The 22,716-nt window shown below is 44.9% G+C and overlaps 1 protein-coding gene across 2 annotated transcripts; it reads right to left on the bottom strand.

The window, feature by feature from the left end:
* Nucleotides 1–1,133: 1,133 nt before the first annotated feature.
* SFXN2 (sideroflexin 2) lies at nucleotides 1,134–22,694 on the bottom strand. 2 transcript variants are annotated; one of them, XM_084903890.1, is made up of 12 exons: nucleotides 22,614–22,694; nucleotides 11,884–12,066; nucleotides 11,540–11,710; nucleotides 10,083–10,181; nucleotides 8,939–9,014; nucleotides 8,565–8,650; nucleotides 7,000–7,060; nucleotides 6,570–6,636; nucleotides 5,665–5,714; nucleotides 5,286–5,335; nucleotides 3,681–3,728; nucleotides 1,134–2,901 (listed from the first exon to the last, which is right to left on the bottom strand). In XM_084903890.1, the coding sequence occupies exons 2-12, from the start codon at nucleotides 12,042–12,044 to the stop codon at nucleotides 2,802–2,804; spliced, it is 969 nt and encodes a 322-aa protein (XP_084760016.1). In that variant the 5' UTR covers nucleotides 12,045–12,066; nucleotides 22,614–22,694; the 3' UTR covers nucleotides 1,134–2,801. The 2 variants fall into 2 exon arrangements, with proteins under 2 accessions (XP_084760016.1, XP_084760015.1); XM_084903889.1 differs by lacking the exons at nucleotides 1,134–2,901; nucleotides 3,681–3,728; nucleotides 5,286–5,335; nucleotides 22,614–22,694 and adding an exon at nucleotides 5,378–5,571.
* Between the last annotated feature and the right edge of the window lie 22 nt (nucleotides 22,695–22,716).

The raw sequence follows: 22,716 nt of genomic DNA, 5'->3' as shown, positions 1-22,716 counted from the left end.
GACTTTTCCGAAGAGTAATCATCTGTGAAGAGAGGAGGAATGCCAGGAGGCTTACAAAACTGGGAAGAGAAGGGAAAGGTGGTTGATTATTGAAAGAACATCAGTGTCAAACTGCTTCTGAGCTTTGGTAAGGATTTCCCTGTTTGTCTTTGGGAGTTGGCAAAGCTGAAGTCAAATCTCTATCCTAAAAAAACTAGCTCACAGACACAGACCTTTTCTTTCTGCTCTGACATCAGCTAAAATCAAATTCTACATTATAACATGAACTTTGAAAACATTATACTAAGTGAAAGAAGCCAGATACAGATGGCCACACACTATGTGATTCCATTTATATGAAATGTCCAGAACAGGCAAAACTAGAGACAAAATAGATTAGGGATTGTGAAGGGTTGTGGCTGGAGAATGAGGGGAGTGCCTTAATTCATAGTTTCTTTTGGGTGTAATGAAAAAGTTCTGGAATTAGATCATGATTACGGTTGTACAGCTTTGTTGAGTCTACTACAAATCACTAATTTGTACACTTTAATAGGATGAATTTATATTATATGGATTACATTTTAATTTTTTTTTAATGGAGGAAAAAGTTAAATTACAGCCAGTATTGTGACTGCAGAATGGAGGCCCTTCTCATTAGAGCAATGGTCCTTCAAGTGTAGTATGTAGAATCATCACTGGAAAACTACCAGAAATTTGAATTCTGAGGCTGTGCCCCAGACCCACATAATTAGAAATCCTGGAAGAGGAAGCCATTCGATCTGTTTTAACAGGTGCTCCTGATGCATTTTTTAAGAGCTATTTTTCCAGAGTAAAGGACCAGAGAGTAAATATTCTAGGTTTTGCATGTTACATACATTGAGTTTCTGTCATATATCCTTTTCTTTTTACAACCCTTTTGAGCCATGGTTTGCAACTCCTGCTCTGGGGCAACACAGCTCCCGTTCTGGAAGATCTCTGGAGCTTCCAGCAAAGACAGGTGGATTTTTTCCTTGTAATAAGGTAAATAGACAATGGCTTCCAGGCTTCAGACAGGTAGGTTCCCCTGAAAGATGTTCCCCTCCCTCCATGACAAGGCCAAAGTCCAGGTCCTATTTTCCATCCAGATATTATTAACTCAGGCTACAGACAGTCCATTGTGCTTTTAAGAAATTTATTCATAGTGGTACTGTTGAACAGTCAGTAAATTCTACTAGACAAAGCTTACACAGACATTGACCCCAGGTATGCCACAATAGTCCCCCAAGGAGCGTAAGAAATCGCCTACAGCAGCAAGATGGAAAGGACAAGTGACTGTGGTTTGCTATGTGTCCTTGAAGGCTCTTTGGTCCTGCTAGTTTTCTCTTACAGGCGTCCAAAGAAAGCTTCCCTTTCCTAGTCAGTACACACCAGTCTTTGGTATTTAACCTAATGGGCTGAAGAAGGGAGGTAGCCAGAAAATTATACCCATTACAGTGTGTGGTTGATGCCTACATACATCCTTTATACTCACAGTTAGAATTATCTTTTTTTTCTTTTCAAGGTGACCAAAGGCACAGCCATTCTAGATCTCTCTATATATGTGTATGTGTGCGTGTATTAGTGCGTGTGTGTGTGTGTGTGTGTGTGTGTGTGTGTGTGTATGTGTGAGTTATTCATTTCAGAGAGGAAGGGAGAGGGAGAGAGAGAAACATCAATGATTAGAGTGAATCATTGACAGGCTGCCTCCTATAGGATAGCTCCTGAGGATCGAACCCGCAACCGAGGTATGTGCCCTGACCAGGAGTCAAACTGTGACCTCCTGGTTCATAGGTTAATGCTCAACCACTGAGCCATACAGGCCGAGCAGAATTATCTTTTAAACACAGAAGTGAGCCAAAACCAGTTTGGCTCAGTGGCTAGTGTTGGTCTGCGGACTGAAAGGTCCCAGGTTCAATTCCGGTCAAGGGCATGTACCTTGGTTGCGGGCACATCCCCAGTGGGGGGTGTGCAAGAGGCAGCTGATCGATGTTTCTCTCTCACTGATGTTTCTAACTCTCTATCCCTCTCTCTTCCTCTGTAAAAAAACAATAAAATATATATTTTTTTAAAGGAGGTTTAAAAAAAACCAACAAAACATGGAAGTGAAATCAGACATGATTTTAGAGCAGAACAAAGTATCAATACACTGAGCTTGAGCACCACAGAACTCTGCTGCCTCACACAATGACCTCTTTTCAGCACTAAGAACTCCCACGTGCCTGGTAAAACTCAAGGTTAGCAGCACTCCCAAAGAACCTTTCTGCGAGAGGAGAATGGGGTAGAGTGGAGATGAGCCCCAGAGTGACACAGATTACCCCTCCCACCCCCCAACACACATACTTCCTGCATTAGCTAGAATTACAAGGGTAAAGGTTTCATAGCTTAAGAGAAGATGACACAGAAGGAAGAGGAAAGAAGAGTAGGAACTTCTCTTTGTCCCAGAGGTTCTTTTCAATCCTGGCTGGAACCAGAGTCCCAAAGTTTTCCTAATTTTTCCAATCGGTTTGCTGAATGTCCCCCTCAGGTCCCAGCAACGCCCCCCTGAGGGGGCCTCAGCTCCTGGTTTCCATGGGATGAAAAGGGGAAGCAGACAGAGGATTTGGTCTTCCTCCCCTTGTTCACTTCCATCCCCTGGAGCCCAATAAACCAAGTGCCTGGGTATAAGCATGAGGAATTCTGCGCCTCATACACCCCCAAATACACCCTAGCCTTAGGCCCTGTTGGCAAAGAGGAATGAGGGCACAGGCAGCTGAGGAGGAGCTGGTGAATATTGGGATAGACCAGTCCTTGCTGAGGTGGGACATTTAGAGACCCTTATTGAAGTAGACGGAAGGCACGTGTTCTCCATACTTGGCCTTGATGGTGTCTTGGAGCTCCTGTTCCAGGTAGGAAACTGGCAATTCACTGAGGAGAGAAGATGGTTATGAGTATGCCACAGCAGCAAATTACCCTTAGATAAAGCTCAACGCAAATACCTGCTCTAAGAAGCCCTTTCCCCATTTTTGCCTTCAGAATTAGTAGTAGCTGCTGTACACTCACAATATGTTGCTTTTACCTCTACTCAAGCCTGTCTTCCTTCTCCCTGATGCTCAACTCCCACCTTCTCCACAAGATTACAGGCACAGTGCTCGGAACACAGGAGACATCTAACAGATGACCACTGAGCTAAGCGCACTAAGAGAGGGGAGAGTGGCATCTCCTTGGTATATGTTCCAGGTATGTATTCATACCTGGTCTCCTGGAACCAGTCCTTCCTCCCACCCATCTGATGCTCTCCTTCCATGACATGCAAGGGGAGTGAAGAGGTTCAAGTCATCCACCCTCTGGCAAATAAGAGCCATTATAAGGACCTGTCCCCTTGTTCAAATTCAAAGACTGGATCCAGCCAGGGGAGATTCATCTAATAACCCAACCAGCAGGACAGAGTCTCTTGTTGTTCCCCCACTTTCTCTCCAAGGCAGCCCTTACTGCACTGGGAGGAAGCACTTCATCCCGTTGGAGACGTGTTCTGCCTTACCATTCACGCAGGGTTAAGAGGGCCAGAGTTTAGGTTGAGAGGCACTTGTCCCTGGACAAATGCTGCCCTTCTTGCCCCTCCCTCTCTCCTTCTGGACAGCAAGCAGGGCAGGGAGAGTAGGGACAGGACATTTGGTAAAATAAAGTAAGGATTGAATGGCTGATACCATATCTGTGGGAAGAGTCCACATGCCACTGGCACCATGAAGATGAGGCTGGAAAAAAAGGAGAAACCAAAGCATTAGGGGGCATTTCCCCACAGGCCCTCCCACATGCCTGAGCCCCCTAAAGGATAGGGCAGATGCCCATTCACTTGGCCTCCCATCTGGTTCCATAACTCCTCTCCCTTCAACCCTTCTCCTGGTCTCTAGGTGCCAGGATGCTCATTCTAGTACGTACTAAAATCAGCCAGCCTCCATCCCTCATCCCTTACCCCAATCCACCCCTGTTGTTCAAGCACATGAAGTCACTAGGGAATGTAAGCAGCAGCCCTAAAGACCACATGCATCCACTGACATACAGGGAAAGCAGCGAAGGGTGTGAATCCAAAGATCCTGCTCCTCTATTCACTGAGCATCTGGACTGTTGGAGAACAGTAAAGGGCAGGGTCCATCTAACTTCAATGTGCATACAGATAGCTTTCGTTCCCAATGTGCATACAGGGGCTTATGAAAATGCGATGCTGATTCAGTAGGTCTCGGGAAATGCTTGCGAGTCTTTACTTCTAACAAATTTTCAGACGATGCAGTTCCAGGATCATGTCTTACAAGATTTGAGAGTCACGGACCTGAGTTCCTATCACAGCTTTGACACTTAAAAGTGGTACCGTCTGGGGCATGTTATCTCTTGGCCAGCAGAGGGAGGATCAGAGTGTCTACTTTGCTGCGTCACTGTGAGGATTGAATGAGATGACTTATATACAGCGCCCAACCTATGGCAAGTGCCCATTCAATGAACAGAAGAAGTAATTCAATAAACAGAAGTACAGCATGTCTGCCAAGGACCAATATCAGCTCCAGCAATTGGGCAAGTGTCTTCATTGCTCTGAGCCTTAGTTTCTTCTTTTGTAAAAGAAGATGAGGGCATCTATGCCTCTAGGGCTGAGGAGAGTAAGTGAAATTATAGATGTGCAGCATTAGCACAGGGGGCACATTCAATAATTGTCAGTTGTTGTTGCTGTCACTAGCGCTGTAGTCCTGTGAGGCATCATGATTAATGGTAGGGCATGTCCAGTCGATAATGCTGCCATGACGTGTTTTCCTCCTGTGTGAGGTTGGGATACTTGACAGCCCCAGGCTGTCTCATATTTTTGTCTCTTTGTGAATCACATATCGCAACACAATGATCTGAGTGTTAGCTAACATCTCTGTCCTGTCGCATCAGTATCACTTCTTTTTCATGGTGGGACTGTCTCATCTTTTTTTTAATTTTTCCTTTGAAATATAGTTTTTATTGCTGATAGTATTCAGATATCTCCCATGTGTCTCATCGTTTTTGTCTCTTCTCCAGACGTAAGGTCAGAGGGGAAGACTCTGGGACAGGAGGGTACCCAAGCCCTCTGCCTTCCATGCTACTGTGTGCACAGAGCCTTGCTAGCCTGGTTTCCTCCAAAAAGATGAGGTGAGAACTCTCCAGATGGATCACAGATGTACTGAGCTCCAGCACTGTGGAAGTCAGGCAAAGAAGGACGTGTTTTTCAACACAGGTGACATAAGACAGATCTTGGTGCCCCAGCCACCGCAGAACCCAAACCAAGAAAACATGTTACTCACAAGCACCCACACAGCATAACCTGCAACGGCGCATGCAGGACCTTGACTTTCTGCACAAAAACAAACAACAAGAAAACCCACATGGGGCTTATATACCTTAAGGTGAACCCCTCGCCTGCCCTGCGACAAACCAGCCGCAGATGTAAGACGGCTGGCCCTGAGCGAAAGAACAAGGGCTCTCCCTGCTCTCTGCAGACAAGGCCGAGCACCGGCTATGCTGTCTGAAGCGGGCAGCCAGGGGGGACTGGTCTGATGAGCCCTACTTCCGTGAGATGAAGACTGGAAGCTAGAGGGAAGGATGAGAGGATCAGGAGCTCCCAGGCACAGGTGTGGTAGGAAGACGCTGGGCAGGGAAGAGGCAAAAGGTAACCCCACTCACCTGCATGAAGCGCAGTTTCTCCAGCCTTTCCATGACGATTGGCAACAAGACTGAAAGAAACCAGGGAGAAGCTGGGGGGACCTGTAGGACTATCCCTAAGACCCCTTTCCGGAGTTAGATCAGGGACTGAATGATCCTCCCTCCTCCCACAGAAGTTCCAGAAAATACTTTTCATTTGGGAGAACAGCGGACTGTAGGCATGGGCACTCTGACTTGGCCCCCGAGTCCCAGCAGGAGGCTGCTTCCCCAAGCACTCCTGCAATCACAGAACATGTGCCCCAGGCCCAAAGTGTCCTCAGGACTCAAAACTACCTCTGAAAGCTCATGTAGACAGCCTTTTTATCTTACTCCGTAACATGCCCCTGCTGGAAGCACGAGGGCAGGGGGTTTATTTTTGCTACCTACCACTGTCTCCCCGGCACCCCACACTGTGTCCAGTACATTGAAGGCACTTAAGAAATACATGCTGAATAAAAATAACTTAAAATGTCTCATCAAGCCGAAACCGGTTTGGCTCAGTGGTAGAGCGTCGGTCTGCGGACTGAAAGGTCCCAGGTTCGATTGCGGTCAAGGGCATGTATGTTGGTTGCGGGTACATCCCTGGTGGGGGGTGTGCAAGAGGCAGCTGGTCGATGTTTCTCTCTCATCGATGATGTTTCTAGCTCTCTATCTCTCTCCCTTCCTCTCTGTAAAAAATCAATGAAATATATTTTAAAATGGCTCATCAATTGATGTTCCAAGAACTACAGTGTGGTATTCCTGTGGCTCTCAGCGCTCAAGCAAACCGGTAAGAGAAGTATCGCTGTAGAAGCTGGGATTCCACCTCCCACCCAAAAGCTGAGTGTGGCTGAGGCCTCTATCGTGTGCTCCAGGGACCCCCAGAGGGGAAGGCTTCGCCATCTTACTCATGCCAGGGGCTGCCATGGTGATCCGAGAAATTACCACTTGAGTGATGCCTATGGCCGCAGCTCTCTGAGGGCAAAGAAGAGCAAGCTGTTAGGAATGACCTTATCCAGTATCCATGGCTGGGCCAGAGTCAGGGTCAGAGTCAGGGTCACAGCCAAGGCTGAGCTGGGAAAGGGGAAGCGATGGACCTGCCAGGGCTTGAGTGACTTCTCCCAACCTTCACCAACCCAGCCAGCTTCAGGACTAGAAATGATACAAAAAGGACATGAGAAATGTCCCAAACAGAGAAATGTGGGAGAAACTGAGGAGAATGAGAGTGGAGTCGGGGAGGTCCTATAATGGAGCCCACGCCTGCTCGGACCCCTAAGAACAGGAAAGGGTATGAAAGGGAGTTCCCTCCTCCCACCCAAAGGGAGGACCTCTGCTCACCCGGGAATGACCCATCTCATTGTGATTTTTGTCCTTCACAGAGATGCCGTGGATGAGTTCCCTAGACACAGACAGGAGATGCTGGATATGGGAAAGGGGTGCTGGAAGCCTGCCAACAACGTGACACACCAGGGGACCACAGCCAGGGCACGCAAGCTCTGGGGAGCCACCTCTGTAGCCTTGCCCTGTGACCTTCCTCTGCACTCCAGTGAGTGGAATCTGAAGTGATCTAGGGCATTGGTTAGGAGAGCCAGTCCTGAGCCTGGACTGCCTAGGTGAACCCTGAAACCGCAGAGCTTGTCTTCCCTAATGAGCAACTTCCCTAGTCCTTCTAAAGACTCAGTTGTCCTCAACTGCAAAATGAAGACAATCCTGACACCCACATCCTAGGACTCAGTGTTTTAACAGGATAATGCCTGCAAAGTGCTTAGTCCGGTGTCTGACACGGAGCGACTGCACCACGAACAATAGGTGCTCTGGTTATTATTCTCAGGCCAGTTCTTGACAGCACTCAACCCAAAACATGGTAGGTGGCTGGGGCTTATTCATTTGATGGAAAGTAGCAACTTGATGGGGAAGGGAGAGAGGAGAGGAGCAATGTGCATGCACGACTATTCCAGTAGTGTGCTCTGGGCAAGTGCGATGCATTCCCATTTACTAACAGTTCTAAGAAAATGTGGCTGTAGAAATTGGTGATGATGATGAAGGCAATGCTGACAACCATAGCAATAAAAGCTAACATTTAGCCCTAACCGGTTTGGCTCAGTAAATAGAGCATCAGCCTGCGGACTGAAGGGTCCCAGGTTCGATTCCAGTTGGGGACATGTGCCTTGGTTGCAGGCATATCCTCAGTGGGTAGTGTGCAGGAGGCAGCTGATTGATGTTTCTCTCTCATCAACGTTTCTGACTCTCTATCCCTCTCCCTTCCTCTCTGTAAAAAAATCAATAAAATATATATTTCTTAAAAAGCTAACATTTATATAGCACTTGTTATTTTCTAGGTGCTATTTTGAGGACTTGACATATATTACATCATTCAATGTTATAACAGAGGAACATCTATGCTTTCTCTAGTCAAGAAATAAGAACTGAGACACAACAGGTTTCTCCTTTTACCTATTCTTAGAGCCGGGTACCTGGAAAACATCTATCTAACTCCTCGGCTTCTTTCAAAGCTTCTTGGCTCTGTTCTTCCTTTGGACACCTCACTCTGCTGCATTTCATTCTGTAAACCATCCCCAGGGCTTTGGAAGTAGGCAGCGCTCACACTTAAATACAGTTGCAGTTGGAAGGACATGATTGAGTATAAAATGCACAGGCTCCCCTTATGTCTCCATCCCACACCATCCAAAAAAATGACTCCCACGTACCCATCACAGATTATACCTAAATCACCCGCCACTCTATTGGACTGGCCTTCACTGCTGGAGCAGTCAATCCTCGGGGACCCTTCAGAGGCCAGCCTCCCCCCACATCCACCCCGGCTCCAAGAAGCCGGGCCTCTTGCCTTGGTTTCCCTGCTGGCCTTGTGGCTTGTAAGGAGGGAAAGGGACCCCTGTACTCACTGCTGTCGCATCATTGGGATATTGACACAGTTAGCAGCAGCTACAGCAGCAAAGGGCACCCAGCGGGCCACCAAGGGTGGGGCTTTCTGTTGGAGAAAGGGAACAATGGGAGTTGCTGAGGCTCGCTGTAAGATGAGGGTAGAGGGACTGACTTATGGACTACAAAACAAGGGCTACTCAGACATCCATCTGGGAACCCAAACTCTCTCAGAGGCCTGAGAAAGACCAACCTGGAGACAGCCCTGCTGCATTCCCCACTACTTGGCTAGGCTCTGGTTATACCCCAACTCACCCAGACTGGGGAAATGCCTAGTTCTCCCTAGGACTTTGCTGCCCCCTAGTGGCCACCATGCCCACAGCAATCCCAGAAGTACCTTTGTCAGCATGTTCATGCTCACAGCAGTGGTCACTGCAGTGGTTGTGGCTGTGACGTAGGCAAGAGCCATCTGCCTAGTGGAGGAGAGAGATGCTTAGGAATGGGGGGCCCTTCTGGCTGAGAGTAAGACCACGGCTTGATTGAGAAAGTCTGGAAATGGGGCTTCATACCTGCGAAGCTCATGGGGTTTGTCCCGTGTCATCTCGTGGCCTCACCCTAACTCCAGATGACCCAGCCCCCTGGGCCTCCTTTCTGTGCTTTATTTACATTTCAATTCAACAGATACTTACTGAGTGTCTGTTATGTGCCATATATCATTCCGGGCACTTCCTTTCTGTACTTTAAACACACCCCGCTTTTTCCTACTTCAGGATCTCTGCACACTGCTGCTCCCTTCCCAGGGTATTCTTCCCTGGGCTCTTCCTTTTCTCTTTAAATATATTTTTATTGATTTCAGAGAGGAAGGGAGAGGGAGAAAGAGATAGAAACCAAAATGATGAGAGAGAATCGTTGATTGGCTGTCTCCTATATGTCCCCATCCAGGGGATCGAGCCCGGGTATGTGCCCTGAGGGGGAATTCAACCAGGACCTCCTGATTCATAGGTCAATGATCAACCACTGAGTCACACTGGCTGGGCTCCCTGGGCTCTTTCATAGCGAAATCTTTGTTCTTCAGAATCCAGCTCCCAGCTGAGGACTTCCCTGACCAGCCTATCTACACAGACACCTCCCTGCTGTTCCCTAATTTGTCACCTGTGTGTTTCCTAATGGCGACAATCTGAGGTTACTGCACTTGTTTTCTTAGACCTTAAAGTCTACAAAAAGAGGGACCACAAGTGCCTTACTCAAACGTATCCCTAGCATCTGAACCATTCCTGGCATATGTGTGGAATGAGTGTAGAAGAAATGTTTTTAGAATGAACATATTTTGAATTGGTCCAAGAAGAAGATGCTTTCCTAGTCAGCCTAAGAGAACACTTCCAAACCCTGAAAAGGGGAAACTCCGTCACCTGTCCAGTGTGAACCCTACGCGGGGAGGACGGACAGCCTGAGAACCCTCTGGAAAGGTTGTTCCCCTGGAGGCGAAAGAACAGCCACCTCCTCCAAACCCACGTGCACAGCCTGGGCTTCAGGTCTCCTACCTGCCTGAGGTGGGGGAAGCCGCGTTCCTGTTGGTGTAGTTGACTAAGGCGTTGAAGGACTGGTTCACCCACTGCCAGAAGATGATCGCGGGCATCGTCCTACCAGGAATCGAGGTCCGGAAAGGAGAGGAGAGTGGAAGGGAGGGTTTGGTATGCACAGGTCAAACCATGTTAACAGCTGTTCCCCAAACTGTCCCCATGTTTTGTACACCTGGGCTTTTGTACAGCCTTTCCCCTCTTCCTGGAACGAACACACACACACACACACACACACACACACACACACACACAACACTCATTCACATTCACACTCTCACACTGTTCCATACATAGCTAAATCACACCCTGCTGAGAGATTACTTGCTCCTTGGAACCTTTTTGACCCTTCCCCTGCCCTTTCTGAGACAAAGTCATCCCATGCTCCCAACTCCTACAATCCCATATTCTCTCCTCAACCTATCACTTAGCAAGCTGGACTGTAACTCTTCACTTACTTCTTGGTCTCTAACAAAACTGGAAGCTCCTTGAGGGGAAAGAAGGACTAAAGTCTTTATATTCCTAAGAGCTAGGGCCCAAAGTCTGGCTCAATAACAAGACAAATAAATGCATAGGGGGGGGGGGGGCGGGAGAATGAAGAGAGGAAGGGGAACAGCCACACATGCAGCAGCTACGTTTATTCTCTCCCCAAGTGAGCTGAAAGGGCCTTCCTATTTTTTTTTAATAGGAGGCTTGTTGCAGGAAGATTCCTGCAAGAATAGGGCTTCCTGAGTAAAGCAAAGAAGGGAGCAAAGTCCCGCCTGCTTCCCTCCTGCCTCCACCACCCTGCTTGCTCCTCCACAGGTATCTGGGATTTATTTATCTTCTATAATTGAAACTTTGTAGCCTTGAGTGGAGGCCAGGGCCAGCCAGGGCAGGAAGCTTGGCTTCCTCCATCGCTTGGGGAAACCCAAGTCTCCTGCTTGCTCCAACTCTGTAGTGGCCACAATCTTGGTTGGGTTAATTTGCATACTTGCTCCTGATTGGCTGGTGGGTGTAGTAAAATGATGGTTAATTTGCATGTTTCTCTTTTATTAGTGTAGATTATAAAATACATTGAATTCATTGTTAATATAAGCACTTTTTAAAGAGGAAATTAGCATAGTTTATTCACTCAGAGTTCTATAATAGAAAGGACTATCTTATGTTAAAATCCAGGTACGAATACTTCCTGGCTGTATGATCATGCACAAGTTATATAACCTCTCTCGAGCCTCAGTTTCTCATCTATAAAATGGAGAGGTAATAGTACCTATCTGTAGGACTGTTGAGAAAATTAAATGAGGTAACACATTCAAAGAATTTAGCACAGTGCCTAGTATCAGGAAAGTTTCAATAACGATGGCTATTATAATAATATGGCTCCCTGCTGAGCAGACCCAAGTGATTACGCCTCCCATTGCCTTGTTCCCAAAGCCCACCTGTAGAACTGGAGCATGAAGCCTGTGATGATCATGCCGCCGGGAACCTGGAAGGACATCCGTCCAATGACGTTCATCTTCTCCCCGGTGTCAGGGTGGAAGGCAGAGTCATACAGCTTTTTGGCATACAGCAGCTGCTCCACTTGAGTCCCTGGGGGCACGGCCCCCATCCTGTCACCCAAGGACAGAGTTACCCCTTTGTCCCCCCACTCCAAGTCATCCTGCTCTACTTTCTCTCTCCTTCCTGAGATTTCTCCCTATACCCTCATCTTCCGCTTCCACCTCCTGTAGGGAACCCATCCAAGTTGCCCCAGTGCCTCCAACCCCTCCCCCTAACCACTCACCTGCTTTTCTCCACCATCATCTTGGCCCAATCCAGCTCCCGCTCTGGTACCAAAACAGTGCGAGGGTCCGTGATATTGAAGAAGTGCTTCACCCGCCCCAGGAAAGTGAACTGGTCCCAACGGGGGGCATCGATGTTAAAACCAGACAGGTCAGGCTCCATCTTGCTCACACACAACTGTGTACTTAAGGAAGATAGGAAAAATGAGGGCTGTTCCCTGAATCAAAACCTGGCCCCAGCCGGGACCGGTTTGGCTCAATGGATAGAGAGTCGGCTTGGAGACTGAAGGGCCCCGGGTTCGATTCCGGTCAAGGGTATGTACCTTGGTTGCACCTTGGTTGCGGGCATATCCCCAGTAGGGGGTGTGCAAGAGGCAGCTGATCGATGACTCTCTCTCATTGATGTTTCTAACTCTATCCCTCTCCCTTCCTCTCTGTACAAAAATCAATAAAAAATATATTTTAAAAAAAAAAAAAAAACCTGGTCCCATCTCCCACTTTGGTGAACTGCCTGCTTTCACCAGCCACTGCCGTCATCTAACTCAGTTTGGGAAGGACTCAGACTGAGCAACTGGGTACCAACATGTGTTTCCTGAGTGCCTACTAGTGGCCAGCCCTGTGCTTGGTCATGCTGCGGGGGAGACTGGGGAAAGGGTCAACGCAGTGCCTGTACTTGGAGAGCTGAGACTGACTGAGGAACAAGAGCCCACAGTGGAACAGTATGTAATATGTACAGCAACCATAAAACAGGAGATACGCAGAAGCAGAGACGGAGGGGCGGAGGAGCAGAGCAATCAAAGAGGGCTTCCCAGGAGGAGTGGAATGTGAGCAAGGCCCTAGAAGACAGGTTTTCCTGAAGAAAGTAGAAGGCAGGGGATCCCGTTAAAGGTAGAAACAATCACAGGTAAAGTAGAAATGAACGTGGCATGATCACTTCCATCATTACCGTGTCTGTGTGTGTGTGGTGCATGGTGGCCCTGTGAGAGCTTCAGGCCCATGGCTGTGAGTGAGGCGCCATGTCTGCCCTCAAGGGTTTTCAGAATAGAGGTTAAACAGGTAAGTAATTCAGTAAGGGCAGCAGACACTGGGAGCAGGGGAAAGCCAGCAAAGAGACATCTAAAACTGAGATGATCATATCTCCCAGTTTGCCTAGGAGTGTTGGCCTGGGGTCATTACGAATAGCACCCCTTTCACTCTCAATGTGGATGTGTGCCAATTTGGATGATAAATGAAATGGTCACCTTATCTGAAATAGATGAGGGGTTCTTTTTTTTTAGTCAATAGAGCCTTTATTAATATGCAAGTATCATTTGCCACAAGATATACATGTTCTCCTAATCTTTCAGTTCTTTTTCAATATTTTAACTTAAGATTACTGTGAATCTAACATAAGAAGTAACCTACTAAAATCGGTCAAAGTAAAATTTGATCCTAACTAACACCTTAACCTTTTATTTTTTATTTTTTTAAATATATTTTTTAATTTATTTTAGAGAGAGAAAGGGAGGAGAGAGAAACATTGATGAGACAGAAATATCAATCGGCTGCTTTCTGCACGCCCTCTCCTCCTCCTCCTCTACCACCACCACTTCTACCACCACTGGGGATCAAGACACTGGCATGTGCCCTGATCGGGAATCGAACTGGGATCTCCAGGTTCACAGGTTAACGCTCAACTACTGAGCCATGCCAGCCTCATGGCTTAACCTTTTATTATTTAGATTTATAATTATCATCATTTGTCTCAAGTAGCAGAATATAATTCTTGTACTTGGTAATCTTCTATACTAAAATACGTACCAGCAGTATATCTTAATAAGTTACTAAATGTATGGAATTAACATATATATTTAACTGCTTTCAATAAGCTAGAAAGTATGTTAAGTTTTTCTAAGAGGAAAATCATTTATAGACCTTGGTTGTTTATGACTTTTGCAGTTCCCATAAAAATTGGTCCATATTAAACCAGTCTTGAAGAACTAAGATAGAAACTTAAAAACCCTAATGATAGCTTTGATTGCCTAAGATAGAAACAATAATAAACCAAACTACAGTTCTCTTTTCCCAGGCCCAAGCAGAGATGCTCTGTCATAGCTTTTGAAACATTTTTGGTCTGCTTAGTATAAAAGCTGAATGACCTCTTTACAAGTTAGATATCAGTAGGAGACCCACAGATGATGGGCATATTTATTGGGACACATTTTAATTAATAGAAGATAATTCATATACCATATCACAATGCATTACAAGATTTTCCCTATATGTGTCCACATGCTTGTAATATTTTATAACATTTCAGTTGGATACAGGAAGACTGGATTTGTTCAGAAAAGTACAGCTTTTAAGATGTGAGTAAAGTTCACAGTGAATCTTTTAAAACATTTAAGCAACCAGAAGTATAATCATAACAAGGGCCTATGTAATTAGAATGAATATTGCAAAGGAAGTTTTGTAATCAATGAAAATACAATACTTTGGGTTGGCCAAAATGCACAGTACACATGAAATCAAGGTCTTGTACTTCACTTATTGACCACGTGGCTACAGTTCAAAAGGTCACTACTCCAATAGCCTTACTAAGTAATCTTCCAAATTGCTTTTAAATAAAGTTCTTAAATTTTAGCAATGAACAAAAAGACAAGATACATTTAAAACAATACTGCAGTTTATCAAAAGACAGATAAGAAATTTCAACTCATGTCTTTGACAGTTATAAAAATCAACATGTCACAGAAGGAAGGCCAAAAGGCACATGAAAACATGCTCAAAGTCACTAATTGTCCGAGAGGTGCAAATCAAAACAACAATGCGGTACCATCTCACACCTGTCAGAATGGCCAACATCAACAAATCAACAAACGACAAGTGTTGGCGAGGTTGCGGAGAAAAAGGAACCCTTGTGCACTGCTGGTGGGAATGCAGACTGGTGCAGCCACTGTGGAGAACAGTGTAGAGTTTCCTCAAAAACCTGAAAATGGAACTCCCATTTGACCCAGTAATCCCACTTCTAGGAATATATCCCAAGAAACTAGAAACACCAATCAGAAAGGATATATGCACCCCTATGTTCATAGCAGCACAATCTACAATAGCCAGAATTTGGAAACAGCCTAGGTGCCCATCAGCAGATGACTGGATCAAAAAACCATGGTACATCTACACAATGGAATACTATGCTGCCATAAAAAAGAAGGAATTCTCATCATTTGCAGCAACCTGGATGGAATTGGAGAACATCATGCTGAGTGAAATAAGCCAATCAATGAAAGAGAAACACCACATGACCTCACTCATTTGTGGATGATAAAGAACAGTATAAACTGATGAACCAAGAGACAGATATAGAGACAGTAAAGCAACAGGCAGACTGTCAAATTACAGTGGGGAGGGGAGGAAGATCTGGGGGAGATAATAGATCAACCGAAGGACTTGTGTACATGCATATAAGTACAACCAATGGACATAAAACTCTGGGGAGGAAGGGTATGTATGGGAGGGAGGGAGGGGGGCAAAAAAAAAATCAATAAAATATAAAAAAATAAATAAATAAAAATAAAAATAGTTACAGAAGGATTACATGTTCATGCAGATAACTTAAAATATAGAAAAATCACAGAGAATAAATAATAGTTATCTATAATCTGGTACTAATATAAAATCAATTATATTTGCTGTGTAAAAAAAAAAAAAAGAAAAACATTTATTTGATGTCCAAAAATAAAAAATAAAAAAAATCAACATGTCTAAAGTTATAAACATGTTTACAATGCAATTATTTGCATAATTTTAATAAAGGTAATGACAGCTATAAGATCAGAATAGGTTTAAAAACAACAATACAAGAACATAAAAATACATAGCCCCAATATTTACCTGTAGAATATGTTCATTTATGACTAAATTTCAGCATTTACTATATCGCCACTGCTCTGATTTTAAAAATCACATCCAAAGGGTAAGGGCAAACTACCGAGCAAATGGCATATTTGTTTATTTCTCAATTGGTGAATATGTCCTTAATCTGCTGATGTAGCAAAACAAATTTCAACTGTGTCATGCAAAAGAAGAGATGATAGTCTGCTTTGCAATGGACTTTAAAGTTCAATCGCACACAAGCAACATACTATCTATGAAAAAATTACTAACCAAACTACCGGTATTAAATACTGAAAATAGCTAACAGTTTATTATAATTTATTTTATTTAACAATCTAGGAAGTTCTCAGCCATCAGCAGTTCCAGTGCAATTTCAGGTGCAATTGGGAATTCAGAAATCTCTGTGAAGCTGTTAGTGTAGCGAACCTTGTAAGTAAAATACATGCATGCTTTTTTAAAAAAAATATTTTATTGATTTTTTACAAAGAGGAAGAGAGAGGGATAGAGAGCTAGAAACATCGACGAGAGAGAATCATCAATCAGCTGCCTCCTGCACACACACACACACACACACACACACACACACACACACACACTGGGGATGTGCCAGCAACCAAGGTACATGCCCTTGATCGGAATCGAACCTGGGACCCTTGAGTCTGCAGGCCAACGCTCTATCCAGTGAGCCAAACTGGTCTCGGCCATGCATGCTTTTGATAGTTCATATGAAGGGATCTCTCTAAAATTGACTTCATTTGTCATTCTCAGCAACTTGACCTGGGCCACGCGGCATCAGGGCCTTCACAGCCACCAAAGGCTTTCTCTTCTCCATTCGTCAGCCCCACAGCCACCATGCTAGGTCCCAAATCCCCCACTCCAGGGCCACCCCTCCGCCCCCCACAGCCTGCCGCCGTGGGTTCTGGGCTAGATGAGGGATTCTGAACACACTTTGTTAGTATGAGAAATAAACAATGCTTTGGAATTACGCATAGAAGTTAAATAGATGGAAGAGCAGTATTTCAAGCAAAAGGAAGAGCCAGCACTTAAAGCTCATGGTGTGCACAATGTCACTCCTATCCTCACAAGAAGAAAAAAAGCTGAACAAACTAAGCATCAACAACTATTCTTAGACCCATCAGAGAACTGAGATCACAGGGCAAACCACTGCCTCAAAACCTGGAGACAGGCAGGTAAGGAGACACACAGCTCATTGAGAGCAGAAGCCCACTGCCTGGGCAAGTCTCACTGGAAAACTTAAAACTGTAATCAATGAATTTCTGGAACTCGATGTGGACAAGTGGGGACTCAATCTTGGGGGGACACTACTTTTGTGAGTTTTACCTCCGGGAGCCCACTAGGTTCTCAAGGTGAAGATCAGAAAACTATCCCCTAGTGCTTCTGGCAGCCAATCAAGGATTCTCTCATTGATATTTCTCTCTCTCTCTCTCTCTCTCTCTCTCTCTCTCTCTCTCTCTCTCTCTCTCTCTCTCTCTCTCTTCCGCTCTGAAATCAATAATTTTTTTTAAAAGAGAGAGAAAAAATTAAAAAAGAATAGAATCACCAAGAATCTTGAGACAATTACAAAAGATGTGGCAAACACATAATGGGAATACCAGAAGGAGAAGAAAGGAAAAGAAGAAATATTTGAAGAAGTAATGATTGAAAAGCAGCTATATAGGTTGCTTGGTGTAAAAAAAAAAAAAAAAGGAATGACTGAAAATTTTCCAAAATTAATGACAGACACCAAACCACAAATTGAGGAGTCTCAGGGAACAAATGCCCCAAAATCTACAAGTAGGCATATTATATTCAAGCCGCAGAAAATCAAGAAAGCAGCCAGAAAGAGGGGGGGGGAGAGGACCCTTACTTAGAGCAAAGAATTACATCAGACATTTCTTTAGAAACCATGTAATCAAGAGTAGAGTGAAATATTTACTAGTAAGTGTTGAAAGTATAAAACAACAACCCATGAACCTAGAATTCTGCATCAAACAAAACGATCCTTTAAAAATAACGGAGGCTGAAACCAGTTTGGCTCAGTGGATAGAGCATCAGCTTGCAGACTGAAAGGTCCTGGGTTCGATTCCAGTCAAGGGCATGTACCTTGGTTGTGGGCACATCCCCAGCAGGGGGTGTGCAAGAGGCATCTGATCGATGATTTGCTCTCATCAATCTTTCTAACTCTATCCCTCTCTCAAAAATCAATAAAATGCATATTTTTTAAAATCTTTACTTTTCTTATTCTAATTGTAAACAGATAACAGTGTATTCAAAATAATGATAGCAACCATGTATCCCGTGATTATAGCTATAGATAAGTGAATGATATAGTGGATGGGAGGGAGGAACTGAGAATACTCTATTATAAGGTACTTGAAATGAAGTGGTATAGTATTATTTGAAAGTGGACTTGAGTTAGTTGAAAATGTATATTGCAAACTCAAAATGTATATTGCAAACATTAAAAAATTTTCCCAAAAGAAAAATTAATAATAGATATGCTAAGAGAAGAGAGAAACTGGAGTCAAACAAAAATCTAAGGCTTAGAAACTTTTGCCTAAAAATTTCAGGAAGAAGGCCAGCCAGCTTGGCTCAGTGGTTGAACATCAACCTATGAACTAGGAGGTCATGGTTCGATTCCAGGTCAGGGCACCAGCCCAGGTTGTGGACTTGATCCCCAGTGTGGGGCATGCAGAAGGCAGCCAATCAGTGATTCTCTATCATCATTTATGTTTCTATATTTCTCTACTTCTCCCTTCTTCTCTGAAATCAATAAAAGTATATTAAAAATAAATAAATAAAAATTTAGGAAGCCATTAAAAAATTTTAGGAAGGTGCCGAAACCGGTTTGGCTCAGTGGATAGAGTGTCGGCCTGCGGGCACATCCCCAGTACGGGTGTGCAAGAGGCAGCTGATTGATGTTTCTCTCTCATCAATGTTTCTAACTCTCTATCTCTCTCCCTTCCTCTCTGTACAAAATCAATGGAATATATTTTAAAAAAAAATTTTAGGAAGAGTGACAAGATCAGATGTGTAGCTTATACAGAACAATCATCCTATATAATAAAAGGTTAATATGACATGCGCTGACCACCAGGTGTTGGCATGTAACAAAGGAAGACCCTGATTGGCCCTGATCGCTGCCCAGGCCTAGAGACCCTACCTGTGCAAAAATTTCAGGCACTGCGCCTCTAGTATGAGATAAAGACTCAGAAAGAGGAGCTGGAAGGGGACCCTAATAATCCAGGCAAGAAGTGGGGCTCAAATGAACCCAAATGCACTAATCAGAGAGGAGGGCCCAAAAGGAGAGAACCTAAGTGATCAGGTATAAGAGGAATATTATGAGTCAGGTTCAAACAGAGAAGTAGAATCAATAAGAAATATATAGACATATAAAATCTCATACACAGGCAATCCACTTTGGGCTCCCTTACTGCTGCCCTCTTACGGCAGGAGGTCTGTCTATCCACCATAAACTTTGTTTCCGCCAACAACAACAAAAATCTCACACACACACACACACACACACACACACTGATAAAAATTGATTTAGTACAAGGAATTAGCTAATTGGCTTATGCAATTGTGGGAGTTGGCTAAGTAAGCAGGAGGTCAACAAAAGAGACAGTCAGAAAGGGCTGATCCTGGGGGAAAGGGAAGTAATGCAGGCCCAGCTGTCTCGGACTCCTGGGGGGCCTAGCCCTCTTTTAAAGGGATGCCATCTGATTAAGTCAGACCACCCAGGATAATCTCCCTTTAGGTTAATTCAAAACCAATCCATTATGGATTTTAATTACATTTGCAAAATTCCTTCACCACAGCCCCTAAATTAGTGTTCCATGGAATAACTGGGAGAAAGTGTGTGGGAAGGGATTGGCTAGGAATGGCTGCTTCTCCCTCATAGTCCAATACAAACATATGGGGGGGCGGGGGGGATGCTAAGGAATTTTGTTTGGCCTAGTCAAGTTGACACATCACAAATATTTAGAGTGATACCTGGGGTTTCTGATTTGGGCAAAAATGTGCTGAGTCTGAGAATATAGAAAGATAGATTTTCAGGCGGGGGAAAAAACAGTAAGTTTTATTTTTCCACATGTTGAGTTTCAAGTGCCAAAAAACTTTCTTTTTGCTTTTTTAAAATATGTTTTATTTATTTATTTATTTATTTTTTTACAGAGAGGAAGGGAGAGGGATAGAGAGTTAGAAACATGATGAGAGAGAAACATCAATCAGCTGCCTCCTTGCAACCTCCCACTGGGGATGTGTCCACAACCAAGGTACATGCCCTTGACCGGAACCGAACCTGGGACCTTTCAATCCGCAGGCCAACGCTCTATCCATGAGCCAAACCATTTAGGGCCCATAGGACTTTCTGAGATGCAATAGGCTGCCTGCCACCTGTTCCTTTGCAAATACATTCCCTGTCCAGAGTGCTATTCCTTCCCCTTTTCACTAAATAACACCTACTCGTTTTTTAATGAATAATTTTCAGATTTAATTTATATCTTCCACTACTAGGTTATATGTCTTTTTTTTCTTTAAAATATCACCGTAACTCAGAATTTTCCATACACAGAGAATGACAAGCTCACATGCACAGCCTGTGCCCATGGAGCTCTGGGCTTTGCCCTCCAGGAGCAGGCTGGTTCAAAGACCAAAGGCGCTTCACTCAGCCCCAACTGAGCCAGGAGAGGGAGAGGGGAAAGCGTTCACCTGACTCCAAAAGAACCTACAGGAAGTTGGCCTGGACAGCAAATCACACACCGATTTGGCTTATAGAACCCCACACTGGTCAAGGATGTTAACTGAGTTTTCTCTCCAATGATCTGAAGCAGGTATGCAGGGAGCAGATGTTTAAAAAATTACTTTAGTTGGATTCTTAAATAGCTAAGGACCATTCAGGGGAAATCTGCCTTCGTTCCAATGATCTTCACCAGACTAGAAAACCTGCTGACAGGAAGAGGGGCAAAGTCTAAAAACCTAGGTGAAACTATTAATACAGTCATGCTCCGCTTACCGACAGGAATACACCCTGAGAGATGCTTCATTGGGTGACGGTGCAGTTGTGTGAACACCAGAGTGCCTTACACAAACCTAGATAGTACAGCTTACTGCACAGCTAGGCCATACGGGATAGCCTATTGCTCCAAGGCTACAAACCTGTACAGCATGTTACTATATAAACAATACAAATTTAAATCAAGTGCAAGAGAAAATGATGAAAACAAGAGACACAGTAAACACGATAGGTAGGAGGCTGCTGCCAGTGTAACAGAATAGTTGTACAGCAAACTTTTTTTATAAGTATAAAGAGTATACTCTAAAACAGGGGTCCTCAAACTTTTTAAAGTGGGGGCCAGATCACGGTCCCTCAGAGAGCTGGAGGGCCGGACTATATGAACTACTAATTCCTACTGTAACACCTCGGCTGCGCTCACTGCCCAAAAAACCTGGCGGGCCGGATCAGACTCCTCTGCGGGCCGCATGTGGCCCGCGGGCCATAGTTTGAAGACCTCTGCTCTAAAATAACAATAAAAAGTACAGTATGGTAAATACATAAACCATTAATATAGTTGCATATTTTCTAGTATGATAAGAAAATTGTGTGTACTATACTTTTATATGACTGGCAGCACAGTAGGTTTATTTAAGCATCATTACCACAAACACATGAGTAATGTGCTATGTTAGAACAGCTACAAGAGTCACTAGGCAGTAGGAATTTTTCAGCTTCATCATAATCTTATGGGGGTCACCAACATATATGAACACATGTTACTGTTGATTGGTACTAAGTTATGCGGTGCATGACTGTAATAGCTAAGTCCTATATAGCACTTCCTATGTGCCAGGCAATGTTCTATAAACTGGGCATATAATAATTTATATAATCTCCAATTATAATTTGTATAATCCTTACCTACCCAGGGAGGTGAGTAAGAGGCACACAGGCATGTCCAGTCAAGGTATATCCCCACCACCCCACATACACGCACGCACACACACACACACACACACACACACACTATATCGGTTATTAAAAAGTTCTAGGTTTACATCACAAATATAGACCACTCTGTTCTGGACAATACAAAAACGTTTAAAAGAACTTACATAAGAGTCAGACAGAAATGGGTTCAAATCTCCTCTACATTGCTTAAACTAACCACTTCCTAGAGTTGAGAATGAAACGAAATATTGTGGGAAATAAGGATGTAATATCCAAGCGGGTACATTTTGTGCGCTGCTGTGTCTCCAGAATCTGGCTCCCTGTGAATACTCTTTTCCTGTCCTCTGCCTGGGGAGGAGGTGGGAGATAGGACCTCCCAACTCACCCAGACTCCCTCCCTCTCCGTCTTAGGTGCCTAGAAGAAGAGGCCCATTTTTATTATTATAATTTTTTTTTTTTTTTGCCTCCTTGGGGACTGCATAAGTCGTACCTCCCGGTCCTAAAGTCACTTAGCAAAACCCCGGCTAACCCACCACGTCTTTCACCCGCGCTGTCAGCTCACTTCAGGGCTCAGGACCAGCTCCTCAGCAGCGGACAGGCAGCCTCCCACCCCTTGGCCTCCTCCACCCCAGGCTTTCACAGCGGGGTGTGGAGAAGGGTGCACCACCCTTTAGGCCCCCTCCCCTCAGACTGACAGTTGGAGCTTGCTGGGGGGCCATACGGGAGAGGTCCAGGGGCAGGTCCTGGCCACTCCGCTCGCCACGTGGCTCCAGCAGGTGGAAGAAGCCCAGGCTGCGCTGCAGGCCAGCCCGGTCTGAGTGTGGACAGACACACAAGCCCCCTCCCGGGACTGAAGAACTAAAAGGTAGACTTGGCAGCTGGCGGCTGGCTCCCAAGACCACTTACCTGGTCCCGGGAAGAGTGCGTGCCGGCTTGGCCCGGAGGCCCCGTCAGACTCCGCCCGGGAACCTCCCCTCGCCCCGCCCCCACGCCGCTCCTTCCCGACCAA

This window comes from Pipistrellus hanaki (assembly GCF_964339955.1).
Source record: "Pipistrellus hanaki genome assembly, chromosome: 14".
Taxonomy (NCBI): Eukaryota; Metazoa; Chordata; class Mammalia; order Chiroptera; family Vespertilionidae; genus Pipistrellus; species Pipistrellus hanaki.
The sequence above is the reverse complement of the archived record's forward strand: the minus strand, read 5'-3'. Positions and strand labels throughout refer to the sequence as shown.

Excerpts from the sequence above, each read along its gene's own strand:
- SFXN2 (XM_084903890.1), bottom strand. The coding sequence starts at position 12,044 with ATGGAGCCTGACCTGTCTGGTTTTAACATCGATGCCCCCCGTTGGGAC. Across the intron at positions 7,061-8,564 it reads ATCCCAATGATGCGACAGCA|GGAACTCATCCACGGCATCT; the intron begins GTGAGTACAGGG and ends GTCTGTGTCTAG. Across the intron at positions 5,336-5,664 it reads AGAAACTGCGCTTCATGCAG|AAAGTCAAGGTCCTGCATGC; the intron begins GTGAGTGGGGTT and ends GTTTTTGTGCAG.